The sequence below is a fragment of the Brassica rapa genome, chromosome A09 (genome assembly GCF_000309985.2).
Source record: "Brassica rapa cultivar Chiifu-401-42 chromosome A09, CAAS_Brap_v3.01, whole genome shotgun sequence".
Taxonomy (NCBI): Eukaryota; Viridiplantae; Streptophyta; class Magnoliopsida; order Brassicales; family Brassicaceae; genus Brassica; species Brassica rapa.
The window spans coordinates 8,741,837-8,764,767 of NC_024803.2; the positions used below are offsets into that span (position 1 = coordinate 8,741,837).

The 22,931-nt window shown below is 35.6% G+C and overlaps 2 protein-coding genes, 1 non-coding gene and 1 pseudogene across 3 annotated transcripts; all 4 read left to right on the forward strand.

Moving 5' to 3' along the window:
* The first annotated feature begins 254 nt into the window (after window positions 1-254).
* On the forward strand, window positions 255-361 carry LOC117128815. The gene has a single exon (XR_004452206.1). It is a non-coding gene; the product is annotated as a small nucleolar RNA R71 (small nucleolar RNA).
* Window positions 362-8,030: 7,669 nt separating this feature from the next.
* Window positions 8,031-18,223, forward strand: LOC103838107 (disease resistance protein RML1B-like). The gene is made up of 4 exons (XM_009114534.3): window positions 8,031-11,379; window positions 11,564-12,686; window positions 12,799-13,095; window positions 14,969-18,223. Exons 1-4 carry the CDS (start codon window positions 10,904-10,906, stop codon window positions 16,265-16,267), a joined length of 3,195 nt encoding a protein of 1,064 aa, XP_009112782.1. The 5' UTR covers window positions 8,031-10,903; the 3' UTR covers window positions 16,268-18,223.
* Window positions 8,323-9,784, forward strand: LOC117128513 (annotated as a pseudogene).
* LOC103838106 (disease resistance protein RML1B-like) lies at window positions 17,509-22,624 on the forward strand. Its single transcript, XM_033279427.1, has 4 exons — window positions 17,509-19,146; window positions 19,230-20,325; window positions 20,416-20,712; window positions 20,908-22,624. Exons 1-4 carry the CDS (start codon window positions 18,674-18,676, stop codon window positions 22,216-22,218), a joined length of 3,177 nt encoding a protein of 1,058 aa, XP_033135318.1. The 5' UTR covers window positions 17,509-18,673; the 3' UTR covers window positions 22,219-22,624.
* Window positions 22,625-22,931: the final 307 nt, after the last annotated feature.

The window sequence follows — 22,931 nt, forward strand, 5'->3', positions numbered from 1 at the left end:
CTTGGTTAGAAAGAAGCAAGTTCATCTTCTCCTGCAAGGACTTGATCTCTTTCTTTGTCTGATGATCATCATTCCTGTTGACCCTATCATGCTCCTCGCTGTAGACTGAGTCACTCTTAGCCATGTTCTCTACCAGTTCCTCTGCTTCTTCTTCAGTCCTCCCCAAGAAGAAACCATTGCTTGCAGTATCAAGCCTGTTTCTGCACTGTGGTAAAGCTCCTCTATAGAAAGTGCTTAGCAAACTCTCCTTGCTAAAACCATGATGGGGACATTGAGACCAATAGCCCTTGAACCTCTCCCATGCTTCACTGAAGCTCTCTAGACCTTTTTGTTGAAATCCGGAGATTTCGTTTCTGATCTTAGCTGTCCTTGAAGTAGAGAAGAACTTTTCTAGGAAAGCTCTCTTGCAATCTTCCCAAGTAGTGACTGTGTCACCTGGAAGAGTCTTCTCCCATTGGTGTGCCTTGTCTCCCAAAGAGAAAGGGAATAGCTTCAGCTTGAAAGCATCTTCTGAAACACCATTAGTCTTGGACAAGCCACAGTACTGATCAAACTTGTACAAGTGATCAAAAGGGTCCTCAGCAGCTAGACCATGATACTTGTTGTTCTCTATAGTGTTGAGCAGCCCTGACTTGATCTCGAAGTTGTTGTTCTCCACAGCTGGTGCTCTGATTCCCAACCTATGACCATGAATGTGAGGTTGATCATAGGCTCCAATGGCACGAGCTTGGCGCTGTGGATGTTGTGGCTGGCGCTGTGGTCTAAAAGGATCAACTCTTGGACCATTGCCTCCTTAGACTTCACCATCTTGAGGCAGATTCTCCATATCAAGCCCCAACCTTTGCAAGTGAGCCTGTTGCTCTACTTCTCTTCTTTGTCTTGCTATCTCCCTCTCAAGTGCTCTAATGTCTTCAACTCTTGGAACTAGGTTTGTTGGACCTCTGCTCCTTGTGTTCATACACCTGAAATGCAAAGGGAGAAGGACAAAGAGAAGCAATAACACAATTAAATAAAAATTGACTTAGTCTCAAGCAAATGACTAAATCCCAATGTCACAATCAACTTAGAATTTGGCAACGGCGCCAATTTGATGATAGGAATTTCAAGGCTCCTAATCAAATGTTGTAATATAAAGGATGTCAAACCAATTCTAAGTGATTCTAAAGCAAAGGGAATGCAAGACCATGCTTAATCTAAGTGCTACCAAGTTGTGAGATGATTTTTGACTAGATTACTATCTAAATGCGAACAAAGGACAAAGCTTTCTTTCTTATGATGAAACAAGAGGACTCATTGGGCTAGGCATTTGATCTTGGGTGATGTAGATCAAATCTAGAGGTGGTAAGCTATCAATCAAACACTTTCCTTATGCCTAGACACTAAGCTAAACAAACTCTATCTCTAGATGAATGTTCTTTTGGTAAAGCAACTCAAGCATCTAATCTCTTAGGTTGAATGTTACTAAATCAAACATGGAGATCAAGTCTAATAGCAATCTTAACTCCTTTAACAACTAATCTCTTAGGTAAAGCAAGCTAAAAGCATTGAAGAGTTGGTTCAGGCATTTCAACATACACCTTGTGGGCAGGAAATGCCTAAAGATCTATTTTAGTGTGATCATGACTAAAATAGCATTGAGAACCCTCATCAAGCAAGGAAATAAGTAGATCTAACACTAAACACCCTAGATCTTCTCTAATCACCCTTTATCACCCTAGCCCATGAATCCAAAGATGACTACTCACTACTCTTCATGATGAGCCCAAGAATCAAAGATGATTTGGTGCTAATCATGATTAGTGATCAAGATTATCCAATAATCACAAGAGAAAATAATTAAGATAAGATCTTTCACCTAAAAGTTCTTTTGTGATTAGATAGAAAACAAGATAGATCCTAACTTTAGGATTACAAGAGTATTTATATGTCTTTGGTAAACCTAATGGTTCCCATTAAAAAGTCTATAAAGCCTTTAAAACACATTAAAATTCGACTAGGGATAAATCTCGGCGCGGGTTAAAACGCTCGGCACCAACCCGCTTCACCTCTCCCGCGTTGGACCTTCGACGACGCTTCTTCTTCGTACGCGCGGGTAGTGCTTCCCGCGCTGCTTGCTTCACCGCGTAACTCCTCGACCAAAGTTCTTCGATAACGCGGGTAGAGGAAAATGGATGTCACCCGCGTCACAGTCACCCGCGTCAAGACGTCGACGATCCTTCCATCTCGTACGCACGGGTAGTCGACTCCGCGTGCTTCTTCCCGCGCTGCTCCGTCGATGTGGTGATCCCGTGACGCGGGTAGGAGATCCCGCGCCGATTCACCCGCGTGGCTTTGTCTTGTGATTGAACGATCCCATTCTTCACCCCATATTGGATCGTAATGCCTTTAAACACCTTTGATCAGCTCATAGGACACTCTACTACCTGATTAGGACATATGAATGCAATATGGATTCTAGAGATGCTAAATTCCTAATCTATATGATCATTATGTGCAAAAATGGACGGTTAAAACAATGTAAAATCACAAGATATCAAGGAACACGACGATGACAGGTTCTTCTATAGATCTGAAACGGGGAGCCAAAAGACTACGTTTTTGAACCAAACAAATATGTATCAAATAATTCTCTCCCTGTTTTGATCGACTTCTAATGGCGCGGAATGACAATGTTGCGATCCCGTTATTTTGTGACAATGTAAATCTTACCTGGTTAAATATATGGTCATCTTTGTTCAGGGCCTCGTGCTTGAAAGCGGCTAGTTCTTCAAACTTTTAGTATAGCACAAATTACACAAGATATCGTTTGGTCAATTTTTGATTTTCCAAACTTTCAATCACACAAAATGTAATCTGATTTAAAAATGTTAATATATGATGTTATTCTATTTATTTTCTATGATGCATGGAATCAGAAACATGTGCTTGCATCGGAACCGCAAGCGATTTCAACAAAACTTCCATGCTACCTAGTTTACTGTGCTTCCTACTCATCCATAATCTGGTCACTGCAATGAATTTTTTTTTTTTTTTTTTGAACTTTACTGCATGAAATTTTTCAATGAAAAATTAACTGGAAATTTGGCAGAATCTATTATATTAAAATAAGTTCTAATAGCTTAGTCATATCATAATTTGTAAAATAATTCTTATTTCTTCTGTAGATCATATTTTGTGGCTGCTAAAAAGGAATAATATTATGGACGCATGCTTGGAATTTTAACCATTTTGGAAATAAGAGAAACAAATAAAAAAAGAACGTAGAAGAATAAAATTGCAAGAATGAAAAGGAATGGTTGTTCCATCCCATATTTAACAAGAAATGTTCTTTATTTCTCTACAAAAAAGGAATGGTAGAAAATGAGAAGGAAAAATGATTTCTTATGAATGGTGATTTTTCTTTTAGTAATGTTAGAGAATGCATTATTCTTCGTTGTTCCTTGGTCACCGTTTATACCCTAGATATTATGTGATACAACTCCAATGTACAAATCCATGTATATTGTCTTATATATATATAATAATAAAAGCAGTGATATGAACGAACAAGATATTTGTGACAAAAATAAAATGACCTGACAATTGACAAGATATAATGTTTTGATTTTGAATAAGTAACGATTTATATTATCCAATATTCAATAAATAAATGTTGAAAATAGGATGAGGCCAAAAATATGATTTACATGCATTAAATACGGAAAGAAAAGAGGTTTTGATTTTGCATGCATCATCAATCTTTCTTATTTGTTTTTTCCTCCAACTCTAGAGAAGTTAAAAATTTACCGAACTTAGAATACAACTTTTCAAAACCATTTAGGAAGTTAATGACTAATGAGGCCGTAGTCTTTTGTAAGCTGGTTTAAGGCATTGAAAATGAAAACAAAGAAACCTTAAATCTATGTGAAAATGAAAACAAAGAAACCTTAATTTTCTTCTCTTTTCAAAATCATGTATTAAATTCTTGTATACTTTTAAGAAGTGTATCTCTATATATCTTTCCAGACCACATTGAGGTGAATATCTGATATTTGTTTCTTCAACTTCTCTTAACTAAACTTCATTTCTCTATTTTCTCTCATGGATCTTTCTTCTTCATCATCTCGCAGCTGGAGATTCCAAGTCTTCCCGAGCTTCCACGGGGCAGATGTCCGTGTATCATTTCTTAGTCACTTACGCAAGCAGTTTGAACGCAATGGAATCATAATGTTCAATGATCAAGAGATCCAGAGAAGCCAAATCATCAAACCTGAACTCACAGAGCTATGCTTCGTCAATTTGGTGCTTGAATGAGCTGGTGGAGATTTTGAAATGTAAGGAAACTGCCGGACAGATTGTCATGACAATTTTCTACAAAGTTGATCCATCTGATGTGAGGAAACAGATCGGCAAATTTGGGGAGGCTTTCAAGAAAACTTGCGAAGGAAGAAGAACCCAGGCAGAAATACAGAGTTGGTCCAGAGCTTTGACTGATGTCGCCAACATAAAAGGAGAACACTCCTTGAACTGGTTAGTTGATATGCAGCAAATTTGTTTCTTGTATCTCTCTCAAATACTTTTAACTTTAATTAACTTTTAGGAGCCATTGATTTATATTACAATGAAAAGGGTTATTTAATTTTCTATCTATTTGGACCAAAAAAAAAATTCTATCTATTTGGAAAATATATCCTTAGTGAAGTAAACAGATCAACAGTACTAATATCTCCTATATATTAATCAGGACCGGTATTGGGTTAAAGCTCATAAAACAAGGGCGCCAAACCTTATAAATAAATAAAAGACATCAATTTTAAACAAATTTCTGTGGCATAGTTGATTGAATTACCATTAATTTATCTTTTAGGTGAAGGGTTCAAAATGTTGTGGGGCAGCATTTTCTTAATACGCTTTACGTGTCCAGTTACTGGACCGGCGCTGATATTAATAGAGAAGCATTACAATCTCTTATCTATGACACATGTCATTACTAGAACGATTCTTAGAATCACTAAAAATTAAGTTAATCCATCTAAACATATAATATATTTTTATTGAACTAATATTAGATTTATTTGTAATGCACAAAATGATATTTTTTTCTTAATTGTTACTAGATCCTGATCCGCGCGTCAGCACGGGTATGAATTTTTGATTTTTGGTTATTTATTTAACTAAATGATATATTTGTAATATTTGATGTATTATATTCACCAACTAAATTTTTTTTGGCATCTTAAACCATCTATTTACGACGAATATTTAATATCATATAAGAAATTGAACAAATAGACGTAATTAGAGAATTGTAGACGTTATATTATAAAAACAATGGTTATTAATGTAAAATATCAAAAAATATTATATTATGAATTACTATGTCATAAAAGATTATAAATCAGTTATACATGTTTAAAGGAAATACAATAATTTTTAAACTTCTATGAAAAATTGAACATATAAAAAGAGCGATGAATTAGTCATCAAATTGTAAATAATTTCATAATTTTATTAATAATAAATTATTTATAGTCTTTGTTTTTCGTTAAGATAATTATTAAATGTCCATAACATTAATATATTAAAAGGCTGTATTATGAAAGCCCATGTTGTAACCGTTTTTTTCCGGGAAGTGTAACAAAAAAAAATTACCTTTAACTCTTCGTTTTGTTTAAGTTCTGTGTCGGTAAAAGATTAAAAAAAATCTTTCTATCTTTTTCAATGTTCAATTTGAAGCTTATTATGCGAAAATCATACGCAAATATAGGAAATTGGTTGGAATCTCTATATCTTTATATTCTTACAAATTTTAAATTTATTGTTTCCTCTTCTGCAAGCAAATCAATTACCAAAGTAATAGATCAATTGGTTGGAATCAAATATATTCTTATAATTAGTGTAATTATGGTTACAATTTCTATATTTAATAGGTACATTAAAGATACGACATTGAAAATATTATGTTTTGATTAATAAACGATATTGGATTTTGAGTTTGTATTTATTAATTTGTTTTTTTATAAAGCTTAGAAAATCAATAGAATGATTGGTTGGTTGATACATCCTATAAAGAAAACGAAAACTATAGATGGTTTGAATATTGTACATCGATAGATGCATGATGTAAGTTGACTATATAAAACTTGAGCATGATCATTTCAAACTAAAGTATAGTTATGTTATATACATTTGTTATATTGTAGTTAATATATTTTAAATATTACATATGTCAAGTGATTCACGTTTTCGTAAAAATAAAATTCAAGTTTATTATTGGGCTGTACTCGTCCGTAATAAGCTACGTTAAATGTATTTTTAGCTTCATTTAATGACATTAAATTTAAATTTGACTAAGAAAAACTTATTAATTTAACACGAAAAGACAAATATTAAAATAAGTAGGTTCATTTAATGACATTAAGTTTATATTTGAATAAGGAAAACACATTAATCTAACTGAAAAAAAAGACAAGCATTAAAATAGAAAATTCAATTTAATTCTTAGTGGCATGGAAGTGTAATTAACTTTAAAAACTAAGGGGTATTTTTTAATGGGTACTTCTCTTTTAATAATAGAGATGTTTTTCTTTTTCGCATTCAGCGATTACCAAATCTGAAGAAGATGGAGCTGATGGAATCATGGCATTTGAAGGAACTCCCAGATCTTTCAAACGCTACAAAACTCGAGAGATTGGATCTGGCTTGGTGCCAGAGTTTGGTAGAGATTCAATTTTCTTTCTCGAATCTTCACAAACTAAAGGTGCTGGCCATGTTTGCTTGCTCTAAGCTGCAAGTCTTACCAAGCACCAAGTCTTACCAAGTCTTATCAACATGGGTGGATATTGCTCACGGCTGAGGACGTTTCCAGATTTTTCTACAAATACTGATGAGAAACATCCCACATCGGAAATATAAGAATTAATCTACTACTATATAAAGGGTTAGAGCCAATCCACTCACTACAACTTGATATGAGAAACATCCCAAAAACAAAAATTTCTACACGTGATTGATTCTTTTCGATCATGGCTTCTACTACAACTTCTACCTCTTCTACTACATCTCCTGCGACTTCTATCAATCCAGAAATACCCTATTTTCTACACCTTTCTGACAATCCAGGTGCTCTAATAACACCGGTAATTCGTAAAGGAGATAATTACTCTGAATGGGCTACTGAATTCTGGAATTCTCTTTAAGCGAAACGAAAGACAGGGTTTAATGATGGTACAATTCAAAAGCCATTAGAAAATCCTGACTTATCTCGCTGGACTGCTTCTAATTCTATGATCGTTGGCTGGATACGCACGTCAATCGATCCTCTCGTACGTTCTACCGTGACTCACGCACCAGACGCATACCAACTTTGGGAGTCACTCAAACGAAGGTTGTCTATCAAAAATAGTGTACGCAAGCATCTCATTCGGGAAGAGATCACCAACTGCAAGCAGAACGGACATACCGTTTGGACTACTACGGTCGCTTATCCAAACTATGGGAGGAGCTGCAAACCTTCCAACCACTTCAGTCCTGTTCCTGCGATGCTTCTTCGATCTTTGAAAAAGAAAAAGAGGATGCAAAGGTTCATAAATTCTTGTTCGGTCTTGATGATTCTAGGTTCTCGTCCATCAGATCACAAATCATCGATGAAGAACCCCTCCCGGACCTGAACATTGTTTACTCTCAAGTCATTAGAGCAGAACAGCATCTTCAAACCATGCGCACTACTGAGCTGAAGCAAGATATTGTTGGATTTTCAGCTCAATCTAATCCAACTGTTGCTGCTGCTAATCTCCGAAGCCGTGATCCCAATCGATGATGTACCCACTGTAATATAAAAGGTCATGAAGCTTCCGAGTGCTTTCTTCTACATGGTTATCCTGACTGGTTCAACGAACTACAACAACGACAATCTTCTACTTCTACTCAACGAGGCCGTGGAGGTGGCACTCGCGGTCGAGGACGAGGGCGCGCTAATGCTTCTCGTTCCACATCAACTGCCAACTCTACAAACACCTTACCAGCTGATCAAATCTCAGCTCTCATCACTCTTCTACAAAACCAACAAACTCAACTTTCTATGGATCGCATGACTGGTAAAACTACTCTTAGTGATGTTATTATTGACACAGGGGCATCTCACCATATGACTGGTGATTTATCCTTACTACGGGATGTTCGAGATATACTTCCCTCGTCTGTAACCTTTTCAAACGGAGAGGGTTCTCGTGCAACAAAAATGGGAACACTACATTTGACCTAATTTACTACAACTACTACTACTATACCGATGTTGGGCCCTCTGTGGATGTCATTCCCACATTGTCCACGCTTCAGACCTAAATGTCTGAGCGTGAGGGAGGGTATTGATGAGAAACATCCCACATCGGAAATATAAGAATTAATCTACTACTATATAAAGGGTTAGAGCCAATCCACTCACTGCCAATTGGTTTTAAGTTGGAAGTCCATATTAAATCCAAATCTAACAACAAACATCTCATCACTCAAACTATCAAACACCTTGGTTGAACAAGTGCCTGCATCCATTCAGCATTGGACTCGTCTTCGGTTTCTTGACCTAAGCTACAATGGGAAGCTCAAAACCTTAAAGAATGTCCCCGAAGGCGTATCTCATCTAAACCTAAGCTAGAGCGGGATCGAGAATGTTTCGGATTGCATCAAAGCGCTTCACGGTCTTCAACATCTTAATCTTTCTGGCTGCAGAAAACTCCCGTCGTTGCCTGAGCTCCCTCTTCAGCTTATGTTCCTATCTGCAAACGACTGTGAATCGCTGAAGAGTGTTTCTTGTCACTTTTACGCTCCAAATGCGCAGCTTAACTTCACCAACTGCTTCGAATTGAAACAACAAGCACGACGAGCGATTATCCGACAATCGTTTCTTAACGGGTGGGCTTTGTTACCAGGAAGAGAAGTACCCGCAGAGTTTGATCACCGAGCCAGAGGAAGTTCTTTAACTCTTCCTTATCCTGCTTCCTCTAGATTCAAGATTTGCCTCGTGATTGGACCAAACCATCAAGTCAGAGATTATAGAGTCTCGCAGCTGTTGTGTAGTCGCATTGGTAAATGCGAGTTACACCTCTCCTCCATTAACGAGGCTATCAGATTTTATCGTATCCCAAGATTTCCAACAGAGCATCTGTTTATCTTTCACTCTGATTGTATTGAAGAAGACCAAAGCATTAGCGAGACAGTGTTTGAATTTAGCAGCAAACTCCACGATTTTGAGATTGTCGAGTGTGGTGTTCAGATCTCAACCGACGAAATGGAAAGGAGCTGAGCGTTTGAAAACGACTCTGAGAACAGTGACCGTAACAGATGGACAAATCTGTTTGGATCTCTCCAAACTTATGAGTTACGACGATTGAAGCAAGGTTTAATGACGTGGCCGCTTACGTGAGCTTAAACACCACGGCTCGTCACACTAAAAGCCTTGATATTGGATTCACAAATCTTTTTTTTTTCTTTGAAAAAATATAAGGAAAATAAATGGGAAATACCCTATGATAGCCCTCAAAAATTTTCTATCACAAATATAGAGTCCAAGAATTAAAATGACCAAAATGTTTCATTAAAGATGAAAATATACACTTATACCTCTAGGGTTAACTAATCCAAACTTTAGTGTTTAGAGTTAAGTGGTGGAGATTTGAGTTTGAGGTTTAAAATTATATAAAATAGAAAATAAATATTAAAATTTTAAAAATAAAAATTTTAAAAATAGTTTCAAAAAGTATTTTTAAATTACAAAAGAAAATTTGAAAAAAAATAAATAAAAAAAATTATAAAAGTTCGAATTTGAAAACATATAATCTAAAACAATATAAAAAAAATTTATTTTTTTATTTTTTATTTTTTTATATATCTAGGGTATTAGTATCTTTTTACCTATTAAATGAAACATTTTGACCATTTTCGTCCTTGTGATCTATTTTTGTGACTAAAACTTTAAAATGATCTATTTATGAGAATTACCCAAAATAAATTCAATTTTTCCATGTCTTTTTTTTGGTAAAATAAAAAGGTGTTTTCACCTCTTTGCCGGGAATCCAAGCAATGTAAATAGTTCCTCCGAGATTTTTTTTTTTTTCAATTCGGTTCGATTTTTATGTTATTCGGATAACCATGTGTTGTTGCTCTAAACCAACCACTCACGATCTATGAGCGTAAATGGCGTTGCCACCTCTTACCATGAGCAAGTTGACACGATACAAAACAAGTAGGAAGGTTCCTTGATTAAGTAATTGTCAACATGGTATTAATGCATTTCATATTTTCAAGTGAGATCTTACACCATGGATTATTTTTTTGGTCAACTGTGTTAGCTGACCGTGAACATATTAATGTATACAATCTGATCTCTAAACAAATATATTTTATAACTAGTGTTACTAAACTGAATTTTATCTTGTTCAAAGTATCTGCATCTTCCGGTTTAACAACAACAAGTGTTTGATTAACAGTTCTCCTTTCTTTATAAAAAAAGTCGTTTACTTTTAGGAGTCTGAACTTGAAGAAGTAAAAATACGAATAGACTTATGATCTCTCTCCCTCTCTCGTCAACAGTTAAGGGAGGCCCATGTTCTCCTTCGTATATGATTTAACAACAACAAGTGTTAGTTTGCTTCCTAATTTAAAAGACCACCACTAAAGAACTACATATCTATGGTTGTCATTTTGCGTAAATCGCTCAAAGTCTTGACTCTTGAGGTAAAGAACAAGAAACCTATTATTTTATTTCATATGAAAGTTTCTCCTTATATAAGTCAACGCGGTTCGCAATACACACAAGGATCCCTGTTTTTATAAATAATTTATGTATCTATATCTTTCCGGAAAAATCATTTGAAGTGAAACATTGACTTCAACTTCTCTTCACCCTTTTTCTTCTCTCTTGTTTCTCATGGCTTCTCTTACTTCTTCATTGTCGACTCGCAACTGGAGTTACAATGTCTTTGCGAGCTTTCACGGGCCTGATGTCCGTAAAACACTTCTCAGCCACATGCGTGAACAGTTTAATGTCAATGGGATCACTATGTATAATGATCAAAAGATGGTGAGAAGCGAAGAGATAGCTCCTTCACTCACAAATGGTATAAGAGAATCTAGGATCGCGATTGTGATTCTCTCCAAGAAATATGCCTCGTCAAGCTGGTGTTTGGATGAATTGGTGGAGATATTGGAGTGCAAGAAAACTATGGGACAGATAGTGATGACCATCTTCTATGGAGTGGAGCCATCTGATGTACGGAAACAGACCGGGGAATTCGGGATCGCTTTCGAGGATACTTGTGAACATAAGACAAAGGAAGCAAAGCAGAAATGGATCAAAGCTTTGACTGATGTGAGCAACATTGCTGGAGAAGACTTCCTAAGATGGTTAGTTTTTATTTTCTTATAGGTTATACAAAGAAAATAAATAGTTAATGGTGTTATAAGGGAATGGTTTTGTTGAATGGATACTAGAACTCCATGTTATAAACTATTGGTCACAGAGGAAGGTTATCATGTGACTATTTGATGGAAACTGTTGGGTGCTTTCCTGTTCTTTCTCTTTTGTTAGGGCAAATGAAGCAGACATGATCAAGCAAATTGCCAGAGACGTTTCAGATAAACTCAATGCTACACCGTCTAGAGACTTTGATGGCATGGTGGGACTTGAACCTCACATAAGAGAATTGAAGTCTTTACTAAAATTAGATGATAATGGAGTTATGATGGTTGCAATCACTGGTCCTGCGGGAATTGGTAAGACCACCATTGCTAGGGCTTTACAAAGTCAAATCTCTAATAGGTTTCAGCTTACTTGTTTTGTGGACAACCTTAGGGAAAACAATCATAGTGGTTTTGATGAACATGGTTGGAAGCTGCGTTTACAGGAGCAATTTCTTTCAAATCTTTTGAATCTTGGTAGAATTAGGATAGGCCATTCTGGTGTGATTGAAGAAAGGCTATCCAAGCATAGGGTGCTCATCATTCTTGATGATGTGTACCATATAAAGCAATTAGAAGCGCTAGCAAATAAAACTACATGGTTTGGTTCTGGAAGCAGGATTATAATTACCACAGAAAACAAAGAGATTTTGCAGCAACATGGTATCAAAAATATGTACCGTGTGGGGCTTCCATCTGATGAACAAGCGCTCAAGATCTTATGCAGATATGCTTTTGGAAACAACTCTCACAACCAGGGGTTTGAAAAGCTTGTACCAAGAGTGACAAAGCTTTGTGATAACCTTCCGTTGGGTCTAAGTGTTGTGGGCTCATCTTTGCGTGGGAAGGAGGCGGATGAATGGGAAGAGGTACTGAGCAGGCTGGAAACTAATCTTGATCGAGATAGCGGAACTATTCTTGATCGAGATATTGATGACGTACTAAGAGTTGGCTACGAGAGTTTAGATGAGAATGAGCAAACGCTATTTCTCCACATTGCAGTCTTCTTCAACTATAAAAGTTGGAATCTCGTGAACACCATGTTCGATGATAGTGACTTGGATGTCAAACATGGGTTGAAGATCCTTGTAAACAGATCTCTCATCCAAGAGACCATTGGATATGAGCATAGAATAGTGATGCACAGATTACTAGAACAAATGGGTAAAAAAGCCATTCAAAAACAAGACCCTTGGAAACGCCGGATCTTGATGAATGCTCGGGAGATTTGTGATGTTCTTCAACATGCCAAAGTAAGTTCTTTCTCCTGCATTTACTATTTTTTTTTGTTCAGTAAGTGTCATTCTTTAAACTAAACATTTTGCCAGGGTGCTTACAGTTTCTATTTATTTGGATCTTGACTAGGGTACATGGAATGTTCTTGGTATATCGTTTGATATATCAAGAATCAACGAACTATCCATCAGCAAGAAAGCTTTTAAAAGAATGACTGATCTCCGATTCCTCAAAATTTACAAAAGACAATATGACGGGAATGATAGAATGCATATACCGGAGGAGATTCAGTTTCCGTGCGGACTAAGGTTACTAGATTGGGAAGCTTATCCGAGCAAGTGTCTTCCTCCTACGTTCAATCCTCAATATCTTGTTGAACTCAGTATGAAGAATAGCAAGCTCGAGAAGCTATGGGAAGGGATCAAGGTATTGTTTCATAATATAAAATAGGTTTTTATCCGCATTTTCTAAGTAATTTCTCTTATTTTTTTGATAAAGTATTAATTTATAAAAGATATATTTGTGTTTATTTTGTTAATATTCGTTAACCGATTTTGTTAATATTTTTAGTAGTACATAAAAGTAGTTTTGCGTGGTCTTATTTACAAGGTTTTTATAATATAAATTATTTTGATCGTTATACTTTGTTGTAAATGATAATACTATATAATTTTTATTATGATAGAAATGAATTTATATATACAATATACTTAATTTGATTTCACATTTCTAACCCGCTTTAGATATTTTATTTTGGTCATGTTAATCTACTAATAATAGCAATCCCAATTAATTCCAAAAGTTGTGAGTCCACTTATGTTGAAAGGTTGTGTCTTTTGAAAAAGAAGTGTAAAGAGTTGTGTCTTTTCTAAAAGTTCTATGTTGGAAGGTTGTGTGTCTTTTCTAATTAATTTCTAAGGTTGTAAATCCACTTATGTTGAAAGGTTGTGTCTTTTGAAAAAGTAGTGTAAAAGGTTGTGTCTTTTCTAAAAGTTATATGTTGTAAGGTTGTGTCTTTTCCAATTAATTCCTAAGGTTGTGAACTTCAATTATGTTGAAAGGTTGTGTCTTTTGAAAAATATGTGTAGAGGGTTGTGTCTTTTCTAAAAGTTATATGTTGTAAGGTTGTGTCCTTCTAAAAATAGTCTAAAAGTTATGACTATTCACTAGTATCTTTTGAAAAGTGAGAAGTTGTGAGTATTAGAAGAATGCGACTATTCATATTGAAGGGTTGTGACTATTCAAATAGGCTTTAAGAAATCTATAAATAGTCTCTCCCATGCATTTTTCAAATCAAGTTTTCACTAATCTACTAATAATAAAATGGTGAAAAAAATAATGTCAAAGTTGCAACTTTTCATCTAAACAAGGTGTCTTTTCATCTCAAAGTGGGATTGCTTTAAAAAATATTAGTTTTATTTAAGTAATGTGTTAGTTTATATAATAAGTGTTGGTATTTTATAAGAACTCTCCCAAAAATTAAAAAAAAAATATTATAAATGAGACGGATCATATTAACGTAAATCAACATATATTTATTACAATATTCAATTTTCTGAATATTCATTTTCAATAAATAAAGCAGGTAGATAAATATACAAAATAATAATTACCAACATATAAACTATAATTGTTTAAAATTATAAACTAATAATTTTAATATTATGTCTTAAATAGGAAAAAAAATTATATATCATGCAAAAAAAAAATTGCATTTTGTTCAAAAAGTGGTTGAATATAACTATCATGTGAAAAATATATGAAAAAACTTAAAAAGGATGAAGACACAATTGTATGCAATATGTGTTTTGATAAAAAATTAAAGGGAACATTAAGGTTTATAATATATATATATATATATATATTTGAATACTTTGTAAATCATATTTTAATCATCAAAATTAAATTTAATTATTTATATGATTTAATTTTTTTATCAGACATATAAAATTATAAATTATAGATTATAATATATTCTTTATAAAATGAGTTCCCGTGCGATATCGCACGGGCTCTTTGCCTAGTAAATATAAATTCTAACATTTAGATTAAAAATGAATTTAAATATATTAATATTAATTTGAATATTTCATTTTATAATATTCATTTTAAGAACTTCAAATATGCTAAAAAATACATTAATTTATGTTGTTAGTTACTTCAAATTTATAATAGCATATTTAGTAAAATAACACTTCAGACAAATGCTAGTTCTGTATAGTATATATTTTAATAAGATAGATATGTATATTTTATCTTCATGTTATATGATTTTCTTTCTTTTTGTGTCTACGTTCAGCCGCTTGCAAATCTCCAGAAGGTGGATTTTTCAGGATCTGTTCATTTGAAGGAACTTCCCGATCTTTCAAATGCAACAAATCTTGAGAAGTTGGATCTAATAGGCTGCGAGAGCTTGGTAGAGATTCCATCCTCTTGTTCAAATCTTCACAAACTACAGAAGTTGTGGGTGAGTGGATGCATAAACCTACAAGTAATTCCAGCTCGCATGAACTTGGCATCCCTTGATGAAGTATTCATGAGAGGATGCTCAAGGTTGAAAAACATTCCAGTCATGTCAACGAACATCAGAAAACTGTGTATATCGGAGACAGCTGTTGAAGATGTGCCTGCATCAACTAAGCTGTTGACACGTCTTACGTCTCTCAGTATAAACAAAGGTGGAAAGCTCAAGAGATTAACATATCTCCCCAAGAATGTCACAGATCTAGACCTAAGCTATTCCGATATTCAAAAGATTTCAGATAGTATCAAAGCCCTTCATCAGCTACGGAACCTTAATCTAGCTGGCTGCACAAGACTCGCGTCACTACCAAAGCTCCCTGGCTCGGTCAAAACCATAATAGCGGAAGACTGTGAGTCACTGGAGACCGTATCTAGCTCTTTGAACACTCCAAACGCGCGGCTCAATTTCATCAACTGCTTCAAACTGAGTCAACAAGCAAGAAGAGCAATTTTTAAACAAGCTTTCTTTATAGGAGTGGCACTCTTACCAGGAAGAGAAGTACCAGCAGAGTTCGATCACCGAGGCAGAGGAACCTCATTGACTATTCGTCCTGACGGTAACCCTTACAGCGGCTTTGTGGTTTGCGTCGTGATTTCCCCTAAGCAGCAAGAGTTTAGTTTTTCCCAGCTAAAGTGTCGTCGCATAGGCGTAGCTCAAGATGACTTCTATCCAGTTGAAATGTTGGTCTACGTGGGCGAAGTCCACAAGTTCCGAAGGGAGCATCTATTTGTATTCGACTCTCGGTTTCTAGAGTTCTACCCATCTGATATGAGCAGAGAGATAGTACTCGAACTGAGCAGCAACTCCAACGATTTCGATATTATTGACTGTGGTGCCAGGATCTTGACCGACGAGAATGGGAGCAATGAATGTGGCTTAAACGACCAAGTGTTAGAAGAAGAAACTGAGCTTGAATCCAGGGAAGCCTTTGAAGATAGCATCGAACATACAAATGAAGTAGTCTGTTACTCGGAAGAAGTGGACGGTGGAAAACGTACTGATTGTTGGAGTTGGCTCTTTCTCTGCTTCGGTCTCTCCCATTTGACTAGATTTGTTTCGGGAAGAAGACGATAAAATCTGGACATAACTAGGGCAGATGTCTAAAGCTGTGCGATTTCCTAAAGACCATGTCTAAAGCTATGCGATGCTGAGGTTATTGTCGTTGGAGGTTATTGTAGTTAGACTGAAGATATTATAGATTTTGTTAATTCGGGAAGTGGTTTAAATTTCATTCCACCGTAAAAGTTCATATTCTTTACCAGACAAAGATTGATTAGTTATCATTTATCAAGATTGAGAAGCCACTTTTAATAAATAAGGAAGGTTTTTAAAGAGAAATTGAATATCGCGTTTTGATGCTGTATAAATATTGGTTTAAGGAGTTGTAAATTACTTATTCACGTAATTTATATAAATCCTAAAACGGATTATATGCCTCAATCGTGTTTTTTTTGCAAGTTGTTCTTGTTTGATTCGTGTTTGTGCACAACAAATCTCTTCTTGCTTTGTTTGTGTGTGTTTTTTTATCCGAAAATAGAAAAAAACTGCTTATAATTAATCCCCGATTAGTTCCTGCTTTTTACTAATTCGCTAGGTCCATACCAACCATCCAATTCACATCTATCGTACTTATATTGATACTTCTACATATTATGGGTAACTTAGGAGATCTCTATTTTCCTACTAGTGTAAATGGCTTTGATGGCGCTGAGAAATCGCTTATGTAAACTGTTAAATTTCCTTTTTTTTTTGTAATTTGACGAACTAAACACTTCAAAGTTCCACGTAGATGAACTGGAGACCGTTCCAAACACATTTAAGCAAAGCTTGAATAATATTAATGTGAAAGGGCCATAGGCCCATAACACAAGATTCGTTGTTTCTAGTTACTCGTAGACTTGGAACCGAACTTTGTTTTTCAAAGTCTTTACTACTTTAATAAATAGTGAGTGGTCTTCTCTTTTTGAAACATATTTATGTGGAACAAATGCATATATTAAAGTCTTGTGTACATATTTTTTTTCCAAGCTTATGTTGAGGACCCCAACTTAAGAAGTACACATATGTGGTTGTAGTTTGTGTACATAGCTTAAAGTCTTGAGGTAGAGAACAAATCAATCTTCCTCTCTTTTAAGTTCAAGACTCCTCTCTCATAAGTCAAGATGTTGCCTCAATACACAGAAGGTTCCCTTTTTATTTTACTTTTATACAGCTTTCCAAAAATACATTACTTTGAAACAGTTGATATAACTTAACCTTTTAACTCTTTTATTTCATCTCTCTCAGCTTGTCTCTAATGGCTTCTACTTCTTTTACGTCTCGCAACTACAAAATCAACGTCTTTCCAAGGTTCTGAGGGGAGTACGTATGAAAGCATTTCTAGTCACCAACCAAAAATTGATCTGGTAAAACTTTTAAATTACTTAGTAAGGATCTAAGAATTATAGGTTCAATCATGCGGTGAGAAAGTCTGCTCTCCAAAAGAAAATTAAAAGATGGAAAGTATAAGCTTTGCCATAAGGGATCGATGTATAGACTTAAAGATCCAGTATTTTCTTGTCATTGAAAAAACATTTCTAAGTCACTTGCGCAAGCAGTTTGAAGTAAGATAAGGTACTCATGGTTCTTATGCGACTTGAAGAAAGACATGTCATAAGTAATAACTAACATGTTTGCTGGAGTTGCCTCAGTGTAGGAAGTAGGAGATACCATTCTTTCATTATTTTTCTGTCAACTTTTTCATATATAACTATGGTCGATTGGAAAGGCTGAAAGCCTCCTAAGTTTGAAACCCCTAGATACTCATCTTTGTGACTAAGCGGCATGGATTTTTAACTTCCACCACGTAGAACAACAAGGTTTGCCTGTCGCCGGTGGACCAACTTCCTAGAAATTAGTCTGGACTTCGGCCATAAAAGCCAGATGAATACAAGATAGTATAAACAATTTAAAATTCATATCTGATCATGACTCATTATTTATTTTATTTTTCTCTGAAAATCTCTTTCTTATATCGATAATAAAAGAATACAAATAATTAGGGTCCAAAATATCCTAGATTGTTTTTCCTTTGTACGAATAATGAAAATTTCCAATTGTGAAATTTCCAGGTAGCAATTAATTGGTAGTTTCCAGTAAGATTCTTACTCGAAGTCTTTTTAGGGAACCATATCTTACTTTTCAAAGGTCTTTTGTGAATTATGCACAGATGCTTAAAAATGAACGATAGCGAAGATTATTAGTCATGCCACAATCATTTTCTGACATTTTAAACTTTAAACGACCACCACGTAACAACTAAGATTAACAACTCCGTAAATACAAAGAAGCATCCTTCTTTTTTTTCTTGTAACACAGAAGCATCCCGTTTAATTTTTGTTTTTATATAGCTTTCCATTACACATTTAATTTCAACATAGCTGATTTTATTTATCTCAAGACTACTCATTACACATTTCCCTATCTCTTAGCTCGTCTCTCATGGCTTCTTCTTCCTCATCTACGTCTCGCAACTACAGCTACAATGTCTTTGCGAGCTTCCACGGTCCTGACGTCCGTAAAACACTTCTCAGTCACATACGTGAACAGTTTACCCGCAGCGGGATCACTATGTTTGATGATCAGGAGATTGTCAGAAGCGCAACCATCGCCCCTTCTCTCACAGAAGCTATAAGAGAATCGAGGATCTCGATTGTGATTCTCTCCAAGAACTATGCTTCGTCAAGCTGGTGTTTAAATGAAATGGTGGAGATATTGGAGTGCAAGAAAGCTATGGGGCATATAGTCATGACAATCTTCTACGGAGTGGATCCTTCCGATGTACGGAAACAAACCGGGGAATTCGGGATAGCTTTCAATGAAACTTGTGCAAGTAAAACAAAGGAGGAGAAGCAAAGATGGAGACAAGCTTTGAACGAAGTGGGTAACATTGCTGGAGAAGACTTCTTAAGATGGTAGGTCTTTCTTAATTTTACTTTATTACTTCTTAGTCTTTGAAGTGTTAATTTTAACTTTTCTTTTCATTCTATTTTCTCAGGTCAAATGAAGCAAAAGTGATCAAGAAAATTGCCAGAGATGTTTCAGATAAACTGAATGCTACACCGTCTAGGGATTTTGATGGCATGGTTGGACTTGAACCTCATCTGAGAGAAATGGAGTCTTTGTTAGATTTTGATGATGATGGAGTTAAGGTGGTCGCAATCTCTGGTCCTGCAGGCATTGGTAAAACTACCATTGCTAGAGCAGTACATAGCTTGCACTCTTATAGGTTCCAACTTACTTGTTTTGTTGACAACCTTAGGGTAAGCCATCCCATCAGTTTTGATGAGTATGGTTTGAAGTTGCATTTACAAGAAGAGTTTCTTTCAAATATTTTGAAACAAGATGGTATTAGGATATGCCATTTAGGTGTGATAGAAGAAAGGCTACACGACCAGAGAGTTCTCGTCATTCTTGATGATGTGAACAATATAAAACAATTGGAGGCGTTGGCTGGAGATATTTCTTGGTTTGGTCCTGGAAGTAGGGTTGTGGTTACCACAGAAAACAAAGATCTTCTGCATCAACATGGTATCAACAATACCTACCATGTGCGGTTTCCATCTACAGGAGAAGCTCTTGAGATCCTGTGTAGATATGCTTTTAGGAATAGCTATCCACATGATGGTTTTCAAGAGCTTGCATTAAAAGTAACTGACCTTTGTGGTAACCTTCCGCTGGGTCTATGTGTGGTGGGTTCATCTTTACGTTGGAAGAAAGAAGACGAATGGGAAGATGTAATGAAGAGGTTGGAATCTGTTCTTGATCGAGATATTGAGGAGGTACTAAGAGTGGGCTATGAAAGTTTAGATGATAATGAGCAAACGCTATTTCTCCACATTGCAGTATTCTTCAACTATGAAAACGGTAATCATGTGAAAACCATGTTCGCTGACAGTGACTTGGATGTCAAATACGGGTTAAAAGTCCTTGAAAACAGATCTCTAATAGAGTTATATAACAAGAAAGAAACAATAAATATGCACAGATTACTACAACAAGTGGGTATAAAAGCCATCCATAAACAAGAGCCTTGGAAACGTCGGATCCTGATAGATGCTCCGGAGATATGTGATGTTCTTGAACTCGCCAAAGTAAGTCATTTCTCTTGTGTGTTATATTCTTTGTCCATTGGAACTTTATTGCTAACGATATGTTATCATTTTGGAATGATAATGGTGTAGGGAACTAGATTTGTCTCCGGTATATCATTTGATATATCTGATGTCGATGAAGTATCTATAAGCCCAATAGCTTTTAAAAGAATGCCAAAACTTCGATTCCTCAGAGTTTACGAAAGCAAAGAAGGTGGGAATGATGTAATTCATGTACCTGAGGAGATGGAGTTTCCGTGTCGTCTAAGATTACTAGAGTGGAAGGCATACCCAAACAAGTATCTTCCTCCTACCTTTCATCCTGAATATCTTGTGAAACTTGATATGCAAGGTAGCCAGCTAGAGTACCTCTGGCAAGGAACCCAGGTTAGTGTTGCATTTTCATCCTGAAGATATATGTTCTTTCCTGTGTTTTAAAAATTGCGGCACTAGTCAGCAAATCGGATGTGAACGGAATGATTTTTTTAGAAAGTTGGTTTTGGCTTAACTAGACGCCCGCCTAAACACCACCTAACGATTTATTTAACATTAGTTTTTCTGTTCATGTTATATGATGTTCAGCCGCTTACAAATCTCAAGGAGATAGATTTGCAGAGGTCTTTTCATTTGAAAGAGCTCCCTGATCTCTCAAATGCTACAAATCTTAAAGGAATGTATCTAAGTTATTGCCAGAGCTTGGTAGAGTTTCCACCCTCTTGTTCAAGTCTTGATAAACTAAAGGATTTGTGGATGGATCACTGCACAAACCTACAAGTCATTCCAGCTCACATGAAATTGGCATCTCTTAAACGCGTCAGTATGAAAGGATGCTCAAGACTGAGACATATTCCATTTATGTCAACCAACATTAGGCAGATGGATATATCAGAGACGGCGGTTGAAGATGTGCCTGCGTCAACCAGCATTTGCGCTCGTCCTATGATTTACTCCATGATCGGCTGCCAAAGGCTTAAGGAAATAACACATCTCCCTCTATATGTAACTGAACTAGACCTAAGAAAATCTTCTGTTGAAAAGATTCCAGATTGCATCAAAGATCTTCGTCTACTACTTAAGCTAAAGATCTCTGGATGCAGAAAACTAACGTCATTGCCAGAGCTCCCTTCTCAGCTCATGCTCCTATTTGCAAACGACTGTGAGTCACTCGAGGAAGTTGCTTCCCCATTTCACAACCCGAATGCGAATATGTCTTTCACCAACTGCTTCAGATTGCGACAACAAGCAATTATCCAACAATGGTTCTGTCTCGGGTCTGCTTTCTTGCCAGGAAGACAAGTACCTCCAGAGTTCGATCACCGAGCTAGAGGATGTTCCTTAACACTTCCTCAGTCTGCTTTCACCAGATTTAAGGTTTGCCTCGTGCTCTTACCAAACAATAAAATCAAGGAAGATAGATCTTCACAACTGTTATGTCGTCGCGTAGTCAACGGCGACGTGGCGAACTCTGATGACAAGTCGTTCTACTTCAACATATCCAGTTGTCGAGCGGAACATCTTTTTATATTTCCCTCTGGCTTGTTTGAAGAAGAAGAAGGCCTTCCTCAAGTTCACAGAGAGATAGTGTTCGAGTTCAGCAGCAAATACAACGACTTCGACGTTGTTGAATGTGGTGCCAAGTTCTTGACAGACGAAAACAGCTATGAATCTGAATCAGACCAAGCAGCGACGACAATAGCCTCGTTCATGGGAGCTATGAATGTGGATCCAACGCCAATAATAGCATCATTGATGAGATATGAGTCCATGATGGCCGAACAGAGCGATGAAAGAGCTACGGTCCAACTATTCATAGTGAATGTGGATAACCAACACACAACTAGTTGTTGCCGCAATATCTCCTCCCTAGTCAGTTCTGTATATTCTCGATACTAATAATAGGGATGATAGACGAAAATAGCTGTGAAAATTGATGATAACATTTACATTCCAAAAAAACCTATGAACTGTAAATTTCTGTTATATATAGATATATTTTTGTCATGCTTTTCTTGCATGTATTGGCCATGTCCTGTCATGTTCAAAATATTCAAAATAAATATCTCTTTGAACTTGGTCTGTTTTGAATCTCTTTAAACAGCGTCTTGTAAGACTAATCGTTAAAAAATTGTTATGGACTTAAATACTAATCACAGCAAGCCAAACTCAAATACGTTTCACTTAATAATGTTTCAAAAATAAGATTATTAAAAATAGAGTTTTTAGTAATTAAATCACTCAACTAAAGATGAATCGTAAAAAAAAACCTCAACTAAAAATTCTGTGAAATTAACCTTCAACTTTAATTCAGTTAACATATGTTATCCTCGTTTAATAAACCGTGACGGAGGGTGACATATGCTAACAGTTTATAAGTTGAGGGTTTATAATGTTGAAAATGATTCAAAATAGTTGAGGTTTTTTTTCACTAAAAATAATTAAATTTTTTAAAATCTTTATTGTCATTTATATATTGTTTAAGATTGATTTATAAATATTTAAAACTAATTTATAAATTTCTTGCCCTTTTTGTTTCTAATTTATAAATTAATATATTAAAATTTATAAATTAGTTTTAAATGTTATAATTCAATCTAAAACAGTGTATA